The sequence below is a fragment of the Oncorhynchus mykiss genome, chromosome 8 (genome assembly GCF_057628025.1).
Source record: "Oncorhynchus mykiss isolate SJ-2025 chromosome 8, ASM5762802v1, whole genome shotgun sequence".
Taxonomy (NCBI): domain Eukaryota; kingdom Metazoa; phylum Chordata; class Actinopteri; order Salmoniformes; family Salmonidae; genus Oncorhynchus; species Oncorhynchus mykiss.
Genome location: NC_143029.1, coordinates 69,424,589 through 69,439,569, shown reverse-complemented (window position 1 = coordinate 69,439,569; position 14,981 = coordinate 69,424,589). Strand labels below are relative to the sequence as shown.

Genomic DNA, 14,981 nt, shown 5'->3' with positions numbered 1-14,981 from the left:
ATCACCTAGTCTGGGTTTTCTTTAAGACAGGAATATCTGTTCACCACCTTACAGTATGGCCAAAGATGATCAACTGACAAACGGTCTCTGTTCTCTTCTACGATCCACATTAACATGCTGAAATGAAGCAGCATTTTTTTTTTTAAATTAACATTTTTATTTTACCCCTTTTTCTCCCCAATTTCAAGGTATCCAATTGGTAGTAGTTACTGTCTTGTTTCATCGCTGCAACTCCCGTACGGACTCGGGAGAGGCGAAGGTCGAGAACGGACTCAGGAGAGGCGAAGGTCGAGAGCCATGCGTCCTCCGAAACACAACCCAACCAAGCCGCACTGCTTCTTGACACAATGCACATCCAACCCGGAAGCCGGCCGCACCAATGTTTCCGGAGGAAACACCGTACACCTAGCGACCTGGTCAGCGTGTACTGCGCCCGGTCCGCCACAGGAGTCGCTAGTGCGCGATGAGACAAGGATATCCCTGCCTGGCCAAACCCTCCCTAACTCCGGATGACGCTGGGCCAATTGTGCAGTGCCCCATGAGCCTCCCAGTCGCGGCCGGCTGCGGCAGAGACTGGGCTCGAACCCAGAATCTCTGGTGGCACCTTAGACCACTGCATGTATTCTTAGTGGTAGTATAGACATTGAACATTGCCAGAGTAAGGAATTGACCCAGTGACCATGACTGACCAACAAATTGTATGTGACTGACCAGAGTGAGAGTCTTCCTGGGTGGAACCTTGAGAGAGATGGCCAGGTCTTGCTGGGGAAGGTCCAGAGCAATGCGCCTCTCAGCGATGACCACCTTCCTGCAGCAAGAGACACCAGGGCAGAAGGAGGCGTTTACAAAGCCTGGGGGGAGAGAGGGATGTGGGGGAGGAGCAGAGGCAAGGTAAAGGAGAGAGAGGGAGGAGTAGAAAGAGAGAAGGGGAAAAGACATCAGTTGCGCCACGCGGTAATCCCTCCCCATCAACCCCCATTCCCATCAAAAGTGTGTCCGAGGCCTTTGATCATCTTGTCATGTGGGGCGAGAGTCAGATGCCTAATCTGCTCTTAAAAGAGAATCACCCCCATCACCAGAGACCACTAGAACCCCCCCAAAACCTTTCCTTCTACAACAATACCATAGAATAAGGAACTAGCTACTATGTTCATGACAATTGATCACATTCATTCTTTGTAGATTTCCTGTATCATATACACTCTCTATCCAACCATATCTATCTGGGTCAACCTCTTTATACACCTACATTGCGCACCAAACTCACCAGTCCAGGTGCGTCCAGCCTCCACCCGCACTTCTACAGGGAAGGTGGTGTGTTCAGGTTGGCAGTAGTGAACCACAAACACATACCTGCCAGGAGCTTCCACTCTGGCACTGAAACTGATCTCATTCTGGAGAAACACAACACAGGATGAACACATGTTGAGAAACATCCTCTGGTCAATACCACAGAGACAGTAAGAGATGAGAGAAAGTGTGTTTGCATAATTTGAAACATGCTCATTATCTAACATACAGCTATAATATATTTAGAACTAAATATGTCAGAGTTACTGCCATTAATGTTAGTGAAGCTGAGGGCTTCATGTCTCAAGCCCCACATGCTTTCCAGTGCCAGGTCCCACTCCAAGCAGCAGCAGCATTATGTGGGCCATCTCCATGCATGTACCTGGGGAGATTTTAGTAGTACCCCTTCACTCTGAACTCCAGGGAGAGGGAACCCCCCTGCCCCTGACTGTCGTCTCTGTCTCCACTCCTCAATCTCCCTCTGCTGGGGGACGACCCGGTGGGAGGAGAGGCGCCCGTCACGAGCTGCATCCAGAACCAGGGCTGAGGAGGGCCTGTCATACTGGCTGGGAACACAGTACTGACTGGAGGGAGGGATGGAAGGAGGGATGAGAGGAGGGGGAACAGAACAGATGAGGGGAAGGTTGGTTAAAGCAACTCTGAGGGCGCATCTAAAATGGCACCCTATTCCCTATATATAGTGCACTACAGTCTTCGGCTGTCTCAATAAGTTAACCTTTTTTGGTTCCAGGTAGAACCCTTCTGGTTCTGTGGAAAGGGTTCTGTCACGCCATGACCTTAGAGAGCCGTTTTATTTCTCTATTTGGTTTGGGCAGGGTGTGATTTGAGTGGGCATTCTATGTTTTCTATTTCTTTGTATTTGGCCGAGTGTGGTTCCCAATCAGAGGCAGCTGTCTATCGTTGTCTCTGATTGGGTATCATCATTTCCCACCTAATGTTGTGTGTAATTATGTATTTTCTGTGTGTGTTTGTGGGCGCCATGGTTGCATCACGTTCGGTTTCTGTTTACCTGTTTTTTGTGAAGGTTTCATTTTATTAAAGATGTGGAATTACATACACGCTGCGCCTTGGCTCATTTATGACGGGGAGTTTGAAGACAGTGAACGTGACAGGTTCGACATGGAACCCAAAAGGATTCTACCTGGAACTAAAAAGGGTTCTTCAAAGGGTTCTCATATGGGGACAGACGAAGAACCTTTATTGGTTCAAGATAGCACCTTTTTTTTTAAAGAGTGCACTTTAGACCAGGGCCCATTTCAGATGCAGCCTCCGAGGGCTTCTGAAGTGTTTGCCAAGCACTACTGGGAAACACAGATGGGTTATTACCAGGGTCAGTGACCAGTTAAAGGCTGTGACCTGTGAAATCTTGAGTAAGCAGCTTTCAAATGATGACATCAGAATAACTATCACATTAATGTATATAAATCCCAACTAAATTACTCACACCACACACAGAGCGAACCCACTGATCCCGCTGCATTCCCCTAAAGACTTCATATTTACCCCCAAAGCCCTTTCCTGCAGTCAAATGAGCTAGTGGCCTCATGGGTGGAATGTTTTCCATTGTTTCTATGTCAAATAGTTTTGTTACATTTCAGTCTTCTGTGATGTATACTGAACAAAAATACAAATGCAACATACAACAATTTCAACGATTTTACTGAGTTACAGTTTATACAAGGAAACCAGTCAATTTAAACAAATTCATTAGGCCCTAATCTATGGATTTCACGTGACTGAGCAGGGGAGCAGCCATAGGTGGGCCTGGGAGGGCATAGGCCCACCCACTGGGGAGCCAGGCCCAGCCAATCAGAATGCGTTTTTCCCCACAAAAAGGGCTTTATTACAGGCAGAAATACTCCTCAGTTTAATAAGCTTTCCAGGTCGCTGGTCTCAGACGATCCCACAGGTGAAGAAGCCGGATGTGGTGGTCCAGGGCTGGCATGGTCTCCGGTTGTGAGGCCGGTTGGACGTACTGGAAAATTCACTAAAACAACGTTGGAGGCGGCTTATGGTAGAGGAAATGAACATTAAATTCTCTGGCACCCACTCTGATGGACATTCCTGCAGTCAGCATGCCAATTGCACACTCACTCAACACTTTAAGACCCTGGTGAGGATGACAAGCACGCAAATGAGCATCCCTGAGACAGTTTCTGACAGTTTGTGCAGGAATTCTTCTGTTGTGCAAACCCACAGCTTCATCAGCTGTCATCAAACCCACAGCTTCATTAGCTGTCATCAAACCCACAGCTTCATCAGCTGTAATCAAACCCACAGCTTCATCAGCTGTCCGGAAGGCTGGTTTCAGATGAGGAAGCCCTGTGCTGGCGTAGTTACATGTGGTCTGCGGTTGTGCAGCCGGTTGGACGTACTGCCAAATTCTCTAAAATGATGTTGGAAGCGGCTTATGGTAAGGAAATTAACATTAAATTCTCTGGCAACAGATCTGGTGGACATCCCTGCAATATGCATGCCAATTGCACACTTCCTCAAAACTGTGGCATTGTGTTGTGTGACAAAACTGCACATGTTAGAGTGGTTTTTGTTGTCCCGAACACAAGGTACAGCTGTTTAATCAGCTCCTTGATATGCTACACCTGTCAGGTGGATGGATTATCTTGGCAAAGGAGAAATGTGCTTTTTGTGCATTAGGAACATTTCTGGGATTTTTTATTTCAGTTCATGAAACATGGGACCAACACTTTAAATGTTGCGTTTATATTTTTTGTTCAGTATATATAAAGTGTAATATTGGAATGCAAACTCAAAATTGAATACATTTCAACTATATATCTGACATGGTACAGCTGCCTTCTTTTTTTAAGCCCATAAACGTGTGTCTGAGGAGAATACCTTTGTTTCAAAGTAGATTTGCTTAAGACTAATGTACCAAGAAACACTCTGTATGACCCTGATTTAGTACACTGCAGTAAAAGGTTACCTCTCCCTTTCTCTTTGTTCCTCTTACTGAAGTCTAATACTGGAGCCTGGCTCCTTTCACAATCTGACAAAACATCCCTTTTAGTCAAACGCTCACTCTTTCTTTTCTCAGTTTTAAGTCCTTATCTTTGCTCTTATCACCAACACATGGCAAGCTTTTTGTTTTCTCAGGCCTGATCTTTTAATGCTTTCCCTCCGTATTTGTTTTAGTGGAAACAGCAGAGCACCATGAAAGTAAAGGCTTTCTGTAATGTTCAAGTGTCTTGACAATAGATCCCCCCTTCGCTATTTTCAATAAAATATGAACTTGCTAATTGCCTTCAACAATAGTGGAGCCAGGCAGGCAGTCAATTTACAGTCAGTGGGTAAAGTGGAGTAAATCAGCCAGAAAAACCAGCTGTACAATAACAAAACTGTTGCTGTTGACAGCTAGTCATCAGGAGCAAACATGGTAGTAAATCCTGGCGTGGTCCCTGGCTGTCAGACCTGGGTTCAAATATGATTAGCTTTATTTCATATACTCGTTCCAAAAGTGCAGATGTGCACTTTTGGGACTATTCCATTGGTTCCATTGCACCAGGCAAGCTTAATCAAGCACAGTTGTGCTTTCTGGAGAACAGAGATGTGTGGGGAGAGGGCCTAGGAGAGGGGAGAGTGGATAGGAGCGGGAGAGGGGTTAGGAAAGGGGTTAGGAGAGGGGTTGGGAGAGGGGTTAGGGGATAGGAGAGGGGAGGGGTTAAGAGAGGGAGAGGGCTTAGGAAAGGGGATAGGAGAGGAGAGGAAGAGGGGTTAGGAGAGGGAGAGGGGATAGGAGAGGGAGAGGGGTTAGGAGAGGGAGAGGGTACAGTCTATACATACTGTAGGAGAGGGGTTAGGAGGGGAGGGGGGGGGGGGTTAGGAGAGGGAGAGGGTACAGTCCATACATACTGTAGGAGAGGGGTTAGGAGAGGGAGAGGGGAAAGTGAGAGGTTGGCCCATAGATCAGACAGCTTCAGGTAGGAGACTCTGTGCCCTGCCTGAGGAATGCATGGAATCACACCTGGAAAACAGGTGTGGAAGATAAGCATCTACAATACAACAGCTAGTATCCACCCCCAGAGACAGGGGTACTGGTTGCACAACAGCCGACTGCCTGTAAAATATAAAACACTACCTTTACTGCCACGTTTGGTAATTGCTGCTGATGACTAGCTGTCAAAGGCTCCAGCTGTCTATTTTAGAGAGTGTTTGAAGAAGTCACTAAGTTCTCTGGCAATCGAAAAACATAGTATTATTATATAAAATGGCTTACCTGTCCTCGGTGAAGCGTCCATGGATAGATACACAAAGCACCTTGGGGTCCACATACTCCATGGAGAACTCCTCCGCAGGCACTGCATACACTTTATACTGAGAGGAATATACAGTTAATATAGTGACAGGAAATAAAAGTATACTTCATTTTAATATAAACTTTATAAACTCGCTTATAGGGACGGTACCCTTCCTCTTACTAAATAACACGCACACTTCAAAATAAGAAATGGTTGACAAAGCAGAAGAGGATGCACAAGTTATTGTCATGCAATGAGAGGCGTAGTTCATTCTCACCAGCAACAGTGAGGCTGTGGAGGTCTGGAGAAGGAGCTCGGCCTTATGGGTAAGCTGGAACACTGCCATGCGATTTATTCCATCTACTGCCACACTCCGACACAGGAAGCTGTATTAGGTAAACACTCTCAATGATCAATGGCATTATAGAGCTGGAGAGCTGCATTAAAACAGGTTTATTACACAAATGACACACAAATGACTTGCCAAAACTGCCTCTCAAGTACATACTATATAAACAATATATTGTGTTCAAGAAGGACAGGAATGAATAATGCATGCATGAATACACACTCACATACAGTAAACCCACAAACCTGAATTGGCAGCTGTAGATGTTGGCTCTGGCCTGGATCTGGATCTCTGATTGGCCAGTGATGATCAGGTTGACGTTCTGGACCGTGTCCACCTCGCTGGCATACTCCAGGACCAGGATGTAGGGACCGGGGCGAGACACACGCAGGTTCAGCTGTAACTGGGCCTACAGGACACACACAGACATAGGGGAGGTCAGATACATTCTCCCAGTGTCACACTGTCAACATACCGTCAAACTAGAATATTGTTTTTAACCATAAACTATCCAATCATAGCAACAAAAAGTATGTTTGTGAGCGTGTTTGTGTGTGTGCGTATGTGCAAGCATGCATGTGTGTGAGCGTGGATCAGCAAAGCCCCAGACCTAGACCCACCTGTCTCCCGGTGAGAGAGGCCATGTCAGGGTGGTCTGGGGTGGGCCGGCGGACACGAGCCTGTCTGCTCCTGCGTCTCCTCCGGCTGGAAAACTGGCCCTGAGAGCCCAGCACAGAGCTCAACCTGTCCATCGCCACATGCTTATACAGCAGACAGCTGGACCAAGGGAGGGAGACACAAGAGTGGTTAAAAGTCTGGGGATGACATGCATTTAAAAAATAAAAAAACATTGGAAAACACAGAGGAGAGAAAGACAACATCACTCAGTCTACAGCATGTACAGTACAAAATGTTTTTTGTAAGATTTTATAAAATATGTATTAACAAAACAAAACATACAAACAACAACATAACTCAAACATATATATTTTTTTAAAGAAGGTCTTCGGTGGGTTAATTTCCAAGAATAAGAATATAAACTTTGGGAGCCATGCCATCCTGAAAAAGTTTTGTCTAGCCGTTAGATTTATGGGAAGATTGTTCCATTTAATAAGGTCTGGTTTCATATTGTTGAGTAATGGGATAAAGTTATCTTTATATCTTTGTTGTCACTTTTTAAACATCCTAAGTAATTGATATGTTTTGTAGTCCCCTTAAAGGATTGCTGTAGATCATGAGTTATTTTTATTTAGCCTATTGCCATTATTTCATTTTTTCCCACGTAAATTTCAAATCCTGAGATTTTAGAGTATTCTGAAAATATTTTTAGCAGGGGGGCATTGACTTTTCAATATTGGTCAGGTATATCAGAAGATTGTCTGCAAATAAGTTTAGTTTATATTGTTTACCAATACTGATACCTATTTCCTGTGGGTCCTGTCTAGTGGTTCAATTGCCAGTACAAGCAGGAGGGGGAGAGAGGACATCTCAGTCTTGTGCCCCTTTCTAAAGCAATTTCATCCGATAATGTATTATTTGTGTATATTTTTGCTTTAGGACATTTATATAATATTTTTATGTGCTATTTCAGATGGAAAGTTAAAGCGTCACGTTCGTGTTGTTATTTTGTATAGTTTGTTTAGTGTCCGTCTTTATTAAAAGTAACATGTATTCATATCACGCTGCGCCTTGGTCTCCTCCATTCAACGAACCTGACAGAATAACCCACCATAAGGACCAAGCAGCGTGAATGGGAGGAACAGTGCTTAATGGAGAAATGGACCCGAGAGAAGGACGAGTGGGTAACAACCTGGGAGACTGAGAGGTGGTCGATCGATCCAGCGAGAGTGCCAGAGCCGGCATGGGATTCTTTGGAACAGTGCGAGGAGGGATACAAGAGAATGGAAGAACGGCGAAGATATAAAGGTACATGGCTTGCACGGAAGACCGAGAGGCAGCCCCAAGATTTTTTTGGGTGGGGGTACACACGAGGAGATTGGTTGAGTCAGGAGGGAGACTCAAAGCCAACTCCTCGTGCTTACCGTGGGGAGCGTGTAACTGGTCAGGCACCGTGTTATGCAGAGACGCGCACGGTGTCTCCAGTGTGCTATTCTAGCCCGGTGCGCTCTGTTCCAGCTCCTCGCATTGGCCGGGCTAGAATGGGCATCCAGCCAGGAAGGAGGGTGCCGGCTCAGCGCTCCTGGTCACCAGTATACCTCCTTGGACCAGGATATCCTGCGCCGGCTTTGCGTACTGTGAGTCTGCACAGCCCAGTGCGTCCTGTGCCAGTGCCCTGCATTTGTAGGGCGAGTATAAACATCCAGCCAGGACGGGTTGTGTCAGCTCTACACTCCATACCTCCAGTACGCCTCCATAGCCCAGTATGTCCTGTGCCTGCTCCCCGCACTCGCCCTGAGGTGCGTGTCCCCAGCCCAGTACCACCAGTGCCGGCACCAGGCCTCCAGTGTGTCTCCAGGGTCCAGTACTCCCTGTTCCTGCTCCTCGCACTCACCCTGAGGTGCGTGTCCCCAGCCCGGTACAACCAGTACCGGCACCACGCACCAGGCCTACAGTGCGCCTCGCCAGTCCAGAGTGTCCGGCGACGGGCCGCAGACCGGGACCTCCCGCGACGGGCCGCAGACCGGGACCTCCCGCGACGGGCCGCAGACCAGGACCTCCCGCGACGGGCCGCAGTCCGGCTCCGCCAGAGTCTCCCTCCAGTCCGGCTCCGCCAGAGTCTCCCTCCAGTCCAGAGGAGCCACTCACTCCAGACTCGAACATCAGTCCAGTGGCGTCCTCTAGTCCGGGGTCGGCGGTGAGGGTTCCCGCTCCAGAGACATCACGTAAGTGGGCCGAGTCAGAAGTGGAGCGGGGTCCACGTCCCTCAGGTCAGGGTGTGACATGGGTGACGTATGTGTTTTTGTCCTGTCTAGGGGTTTTGTATGTTTATAGGGTTGTTTACTATCTAGGTGTTTTGTATGTCTATGGTTGCCTAGATTGGTTCTCAATCAGAGGCAGCTGTTTATCGTTGTCTCTGATTGGGAACCATATTTAGGCAGCCATATTCTTTGGGTAATTCATGGGTTATTGTCTATGTCTAGTTGCCTGTGTCCGCACATTTATATTAAAGCTTCACGGTTTTGTTATTCTGTATATTTTGTTTAGTGTCCGTCTTTATTAAAAGTAATATGTATTCATATTACGCTGCGCCTTGGTCTCCTCCATTCAACGAACCTGACAGTAAGTGTATGTTTTTAATAAACCCTGTATGATTAATATGTATCAAGTCTGGTAAAATGTGTGCCATTCTATTGCTTATGAGCTTTGTTAAAATGTTATTGTCACACTTTATTCAACTTATGGTTCTGTAATCAGCAGGATACTCCAGATGTATCTGATTTGAACATAACTGAGAACTCTTTGATACATTAAACTAGGAGGCACTGAATTGAGTGACGTGTGTTGTCATTTGTGTAAATGGGGGCGTTATTTTGTACAAAAATATTAAATACAATTCTATGGGAAAGCCATCCATTCCTGGTGCTTTTCTCTGCGTGAATGTTTTAACAGTGTCTAATAATTATTTTGGGGTGATCCTGCTGTTTAATTCTGATTTAGTTGATATGTGCTGGTGTGATATGTGTATTTGTCACCATGTAAGGTGTGCTCGGATATAAGGAAAAATGTGGTGTTCTTATTCATCAGGATGCCTATACCTCTGCTGTTACTACAGTAGGTGGCAGCATAGGCCTCTCCAACCCAGCTCCTCTTTAAATATGATTTTATTTCACCTTTATTTAACCAGGTAGGCTAGTTGAGAACAAGTTCTCCTTTACAACTGCGACCTGGCCAACATAAAGCAAAGCAGTTCGACACACAACACAGTTACACATGGAATAAACTAAATCAAATCAATAATACAGTAAAAGTCTATATACAGTGTGTGCAAATGAGGAAGGATAAGGGAGGTAAGGCAATAAATAGGCCATGGTGGCAAAATAATTACAATATATATATATAGCAATTAAACACTGGAATGGTAGAATGTGCAGAAGATGAATGTGCAAGTAGACATACTGGGGTGCAAAGTAACAAGATAAATAAATAAATACAGTATGAGATTAGGTAGTTGGATGGGCTATGTATAGGTACAGTGATCTGTGAGCTGCTCTGACAGCTGGTGCTTAAAGCTAGTGAGGGAGATAAGAGTCTCCAGCTTAAGTGATTTTTGCAGTTTGTTCCAGTCATTGGCAGCAGAAATATGACCTTTCTCCTTTTTATTTTTAAGGTAACTCTTGAAGGAAAATCACATCTGCTGTTCCAGAACCATATGATTCTGGAACATAAATATTTTAGCAGACATGTCATATGAGGGCGTTGGGCATTCCATGAAATGGGAGTCATGGTATGAATACATAGTTATTATATACATCACATACACATATACATAGATGCATATTGAGCATGTGGTCTGAATAGACAGAACACAAAAAAAAACATAAAGCAAAGTACTTCTTTGTACTTTGAGGCGCTATGCCTTTTTAGGGCTTTTAAGCTCCAACTCCTCTCCTAATGTACCAAACGACTGGATTATGTAATTGGAGGAAAAATGCCACTTAAGTACTGTGGTCAGTTTGTATTACCTTGTAAATTAAATTAACGTATAGTGGCTGATAGGGGTCTACTTGGGGAAAGTGGGTCCACAGAGTGTGTGTGTGTGTGGGCGGGGGTATATGTTTAATATACCACGGCTAAGTGCTGTTGTTACGCACGATGCAATGCGGAGTGCCTGGAGACAGCCCTTAGCCGTGGTAAATTGGCCATATACTGTATCACAAACCCCTGAGGTTCCTTATTGCTACTTGAAACTGTTTACCTACGTAATTAGAGCAGTAAAAAATGTATGTTTTGTCATACCCGTGGTATACCACGGCTGTCAGCCAATCAGCATTCAGGACTCAAACCACCCAGTTTATAATTCCTCTTTTGTATTGTCTTTCCATGTCCATGTAGCTCATTGGCATCGGCTACTTCTATCATTACTTTGATAAGCTAGTCTTGGGATATCATTGTATGTAGCCTAGTGTGTTTATCGCTTTTTCACACTTCGTTTCACACTTTGAAGAAGAGCAGTGAGCTCTTCTTCAACTGGAAAGGGCTTCATCTTTCATGTTCCTTTCCATACCCATAGCACTTCTGGGAAGCAGAGTTGAGACTTGATTCCTTTTTCTGCCATTGAATGTCTGATCGGAATGAATTGCTTGCGTTTTTTTTCTCAGCTTAGCAGACAGGTCCTGGACGAATCCAATGGACTGACAGTGGATTTTGATTTCCCCTGTGCCTGCAGAATGTTGATTTTGATCTTATAGTTCCACAACTTGAAGATTAACATTCTTCTGTTTCACGCCGATCCGATGGCATCGTTCCAGATTCTCTGGTGATATATCCACGCCAAGCTCCTCTGATATCCGTTTGACCATGTAGCTGAAAGGTCTCCTTTTTCCTTCTTCTGGTAAGGACAATATTCTCATGTTTCATCTCATTCTATTTTCTGCTGGTCCCGTTCATATTCTAAGGTCTGCAACCCTGTTCCCAGAAGGCAAATGTTGTTGTCTTGTTCGTTCATGCGCACGCCTTGTGCATGTCTGACACGATAGACTTCACATTCTTTTAGGGCAAATCTACTTTCTTAACAACAGATTGTAACAGTTGGTTTGTTTTGGTGGCATTGAGAGCATTTTAGCCATGTTTTCCTGGATATCCTTAGCTGTTCATTACTCTCGTTTCCGTCTCCAAGTTGCTCCTTGTCTTTTCCTCTGAAGAAGCCATGGCTTGTTGGGTTTGTGTCGCTGTGTTGCGTTACCAACTGATTGGTTCGCGGTTGTACATAACTGACCACTCACTCTCTCCCAGTTGCTTGGGGATATATTGATCTGTCGATTTTAGAAGCTTAATTTAAACTCTGCTGTCTGGCTTCTACATATAACCACAGTTTTGTCGGTACAAAACTGAGCTACTCACTCCCCATGCGTCCATACATTCAACAGGCACACTGTATGGAGCCAACATTCACATGACAGAATAGTATGGCATGGTAAAGAGGATTGGGGGAACAAAGGGATTACTTTGCGTCTCTGTTGGCGGTGGATGTGTACGTGCAGGGCTGGGTGATCTTCTCCTGGAGGACGGGAGCCTCGTAGTAATCACTTGGCAGCAGCACCACGTAGTCCTGGGAGGGGGGTGAAGAGCAGAGAGAGAAAATAACAGATGTATGATCTATCCCTCTACCTTTTTGCATCCTTATTTTCTGGTCTGTATATGTTATTACAGATTCTGGTCTCACCAGTAGAAGCCCCTCTGCCCGGATGCGTATGATCCATTTCCCAGGGGTCAGAGAGAAGAGCTCAGAGAAGCCATCGCCAGGGACTGTGAGGTAGGCAGGGGAGGAGCTAGCAGGAAACACCACTTCCTTACTCTGACCTGACCCTGAAGGATACAATCATTCAGTCAGTCAGATACAGCTGAATGCAGCTAAACACAGCAACACAAGACGTCACAGATAACAGCACACATGTTGACATGTTTTTATGTAGTTCAAGGTACACTGAATATCAAGGGTGTGTCTAGGCACTCCATGCCATTTCAGGGTAGTAATGCATTGCCAAACAAAAGAGCAAGGATCAACTAAAGACTTCGATGAAAGCTCAAACCCTTTAACAGCCTATACAGTAGGCTTATCTATGTACAGTATCTGTGTTTTTGAGGGTGTATGGGAGATAAAACTGTTTGTGTTCGATTGGTAGGAGATTAATATGACTTGTGTGAAGCAGGAGTTAGAGAGGCAGCCTTACCTTGGCCACCTCGAATATAGGTAGCCGTTACACTACCAGTCACACTGTCCTGGCTGCTGGGGTTAGCGTACCGCAGGACAAGTTGGAACAAGGATCGCCTTGCCTTGTCCACATGCACTGTTACTCTCACTTCACTCTGCAGGGACAGGAGTTAGACTTATGGAGGGGGTGCAGGATGGTGGTGGTGATGGTCGGGGGGAGGGGGTGGGTGTTACTCTCTACTGTTAGTAGAATAGAAGGCCATGCTGGTAGACAGCTGGAGATATAGAAAGAGTTAGAGGAGAAGAAGTGCAAGCTGTAAGCTAATATGATCAACAGAGGAGAGCAGAGCAGAGCTAGCCTGGTCCCATGACCACAGGAGTAGTAAGACAGCACAAACAGATCTAAGACCAGTTTATAGCAGAGCTAGCTGGGCAGCAAAGGGGAAACACCCATCACTTACAGTCACAGCAAGAGTGAAAACCAGACTCGTCCACCACCAAGATCCTGGCTCGGACTAGCCCCCTGTGCCGCCATCCCTGTGTGGGCCTGAGGGGGGTAGTGGTGATGTAGCGAAACACTATGTGGAAGGGGCCGGGGAAACCCACAGCTAGCGATAGGATCACCTCTGGCTGAGGAGAAACAGGGGTGGAGTCTGAATTCATGGCACCCTATTCCCTATATAGTGCACTCCTTTTGACCAGAGCCTGGTCAAAAGTAATGCACTAAATAGAGAATAGGGTGCCATTTCAGACACACCAAGGGTTAAGACTGACTGGGAGAATGGCCTGCTTCTTTCCAGAAAGCTACAACCAACATTCTCACCAACACACTCAAAAGAAAAGCACAGCCACCACAACATTCACCACAAAACCCAACTACCATCCACGACCGCCAGACCCAACACATTCGACAAGTTCTAACCTGCGAGGAACCACCAAGAATATCCATCATAAGAAATGCTTGTAGGAGCACTTCCACAGAGAACGTACAGCAGAAATGAGGTTTAAAGCAAAAAGAAAAAAGCCACTACTAAATCATTGAAATGACAGGCAGGTCAGGCAAGCACAGACTGGAGGTCCTTTTATCAAGATCAACATGTGTCTTACCTGTGCTGGGGACATGATGGCGTATCCTCTCCAACTGAATTCCGGGAACTCCTTGGGGTCGTAGCCAAAGCGTACAGGCCTGGCGTTAGGGGTGATGCCATCCTCCACCTCATACCTCAGGTGGTGCAGGCTGGGGAAGTAGTAGTTAGGTGCTGGCCTGGTATTGTCAGACAGGAGGAGCGAGAAGGAGGGAAAGAGGAAAAACAAAACACTTAAGCTATGTTTCATATGTTTGGAACATAATCATGGCAGTCTTGATTTATAATGCATTTATCCTATTATGATGATGACTTTTTCAGTTTGTTTCTTGCCATTCATCAGTATGTAACAACATTTGCTCCAAATCCAGGTTTCTTTCAGGATCAAGAAGAGCCTTAGGTGGTGGGCTTGGCCAGAGCATGGTCAGCTCATCAGTGTGGCTGAATTTCAGAGAACATTTTTGAGGCCCCCACCTTGGCGGTGTAGCAACATTTTAAATTTTTTAAACAAATGTCCTGCAATTGTACAAATGCTCCATGGAGCTGAGATACATTTTTGCAGTTTTAAAGCACATTTCATGTGATTCTACATACTCTGCCATGGAGCTGTGTACTCGGGGTTGCTTTGCTGCAGGAGGGAATGATGCACTTCACAAAATAGATGGCATCATGCGGCAGGAAAATTATGTGGATATATTGAAGCAAAATCTCAAGACCTGAGTCAGGAAGTTAAAGCTTGGTCACAAATGGGTCTTCCAAATGCACAATGACCCCAAGCATACTTCCAAAGTTGTGGCAAAATGGCTTAAGGACAAAGTCAAGGTATTGGGGTGGCCATCGCAAAGACCTGACCTCAATCCTATAGAAAATTTGTGGGCAGAACTGAAAAAGTGTGTGCGAGCAAGGAGGCCTACAAACCTGACTCAGGTACACCAGCTCTGTCAGGAGGAATGGGCCAAAATTCACCCAACTTATTGTGGGAAGCTTGTGGAAGGTTACCCGAAACGTTTGACCAAAGTTTAACAATTTATAGGCAATGCTACCAAATACTAATTGAGTGTATGTAAACTTCTGACCCACTGGGAATGTGATGAAAGAAATAAAAGCTGAAATAAATCACTCTCTCTACTATTATTCTGACATTTCAC

General features: G+C 45.5%; 1 protein-coding gene across 9 annotated transcripts in view; it reads right to left on the bottom strand.

The window, feature by feature from the left end:
• The window catches only part of LOC110530407 (laminin subunit alpha-3), a 119,336-nt gene that overhangs the window by 29,417 nt on the left and 74,938 nt on the right, over nucleotides 1–14,981 (bottom strand). For 5 of the 9 annotated variants that reach the window (XM_036986044.2, XM_090182407.1, XM_036986043.2 and 2 more), the window contains 11 exons: nucleotides 13,856–14,012; nucleotides 13,210–13,378; nucleotides 12,260–12,402; nucleotides 12,042–12,145; nucleotides 6,537–6,693; nucleotides 6,162–6,325; nucleotides 5,845–5,953; nucleotides 5,546–5,643; nucleotides 1,673–1,874; nucleotides 1,268–1,394; nucleotides 712–851 (listed from right to left, as the gene is read on the bottom strand). In XM_036986044.2, coding sequence (XP_036841939.2) covers nucleotides 712–851; nucleotides 1,268–1,394; nucleotides 1,673–1,874; nucleotides 5,546–5,643; nucleotides 5,845–5,953; nucleotides 6,162–6,325; nucleotides 6,537–6,693; nucleotides 12,042–12,145; nucleotides 12,260–12,402; nucleotides 13,210–13,378; nucleotides 13,856–14,012 — 1,570 coding nt within the window. Of the gene's footprint in view, nucleotides 1–711; nucleotides 852–1,267; nucleotides 1,395–1,672; nucleotides 1,875–5,545; nucleotides 5,644–5,844; nucleotides 5,954–6,161; nucleotides 6,326–6,536; nucleotides 6,694–12,041; nucleotides 12,146–12,259; nucleotides 12,403–12,767; nucleotides 12,904–13,209; nucleotides 13,379–13,855; nucleotides 14,013–14,981 lie in introns of all 9 variants that reach the window. The other 4 variants (XM_036986047.2, XM_090182409.1, XM_036986045.2 and 1 more) reach the window with 1 other exon arrangement.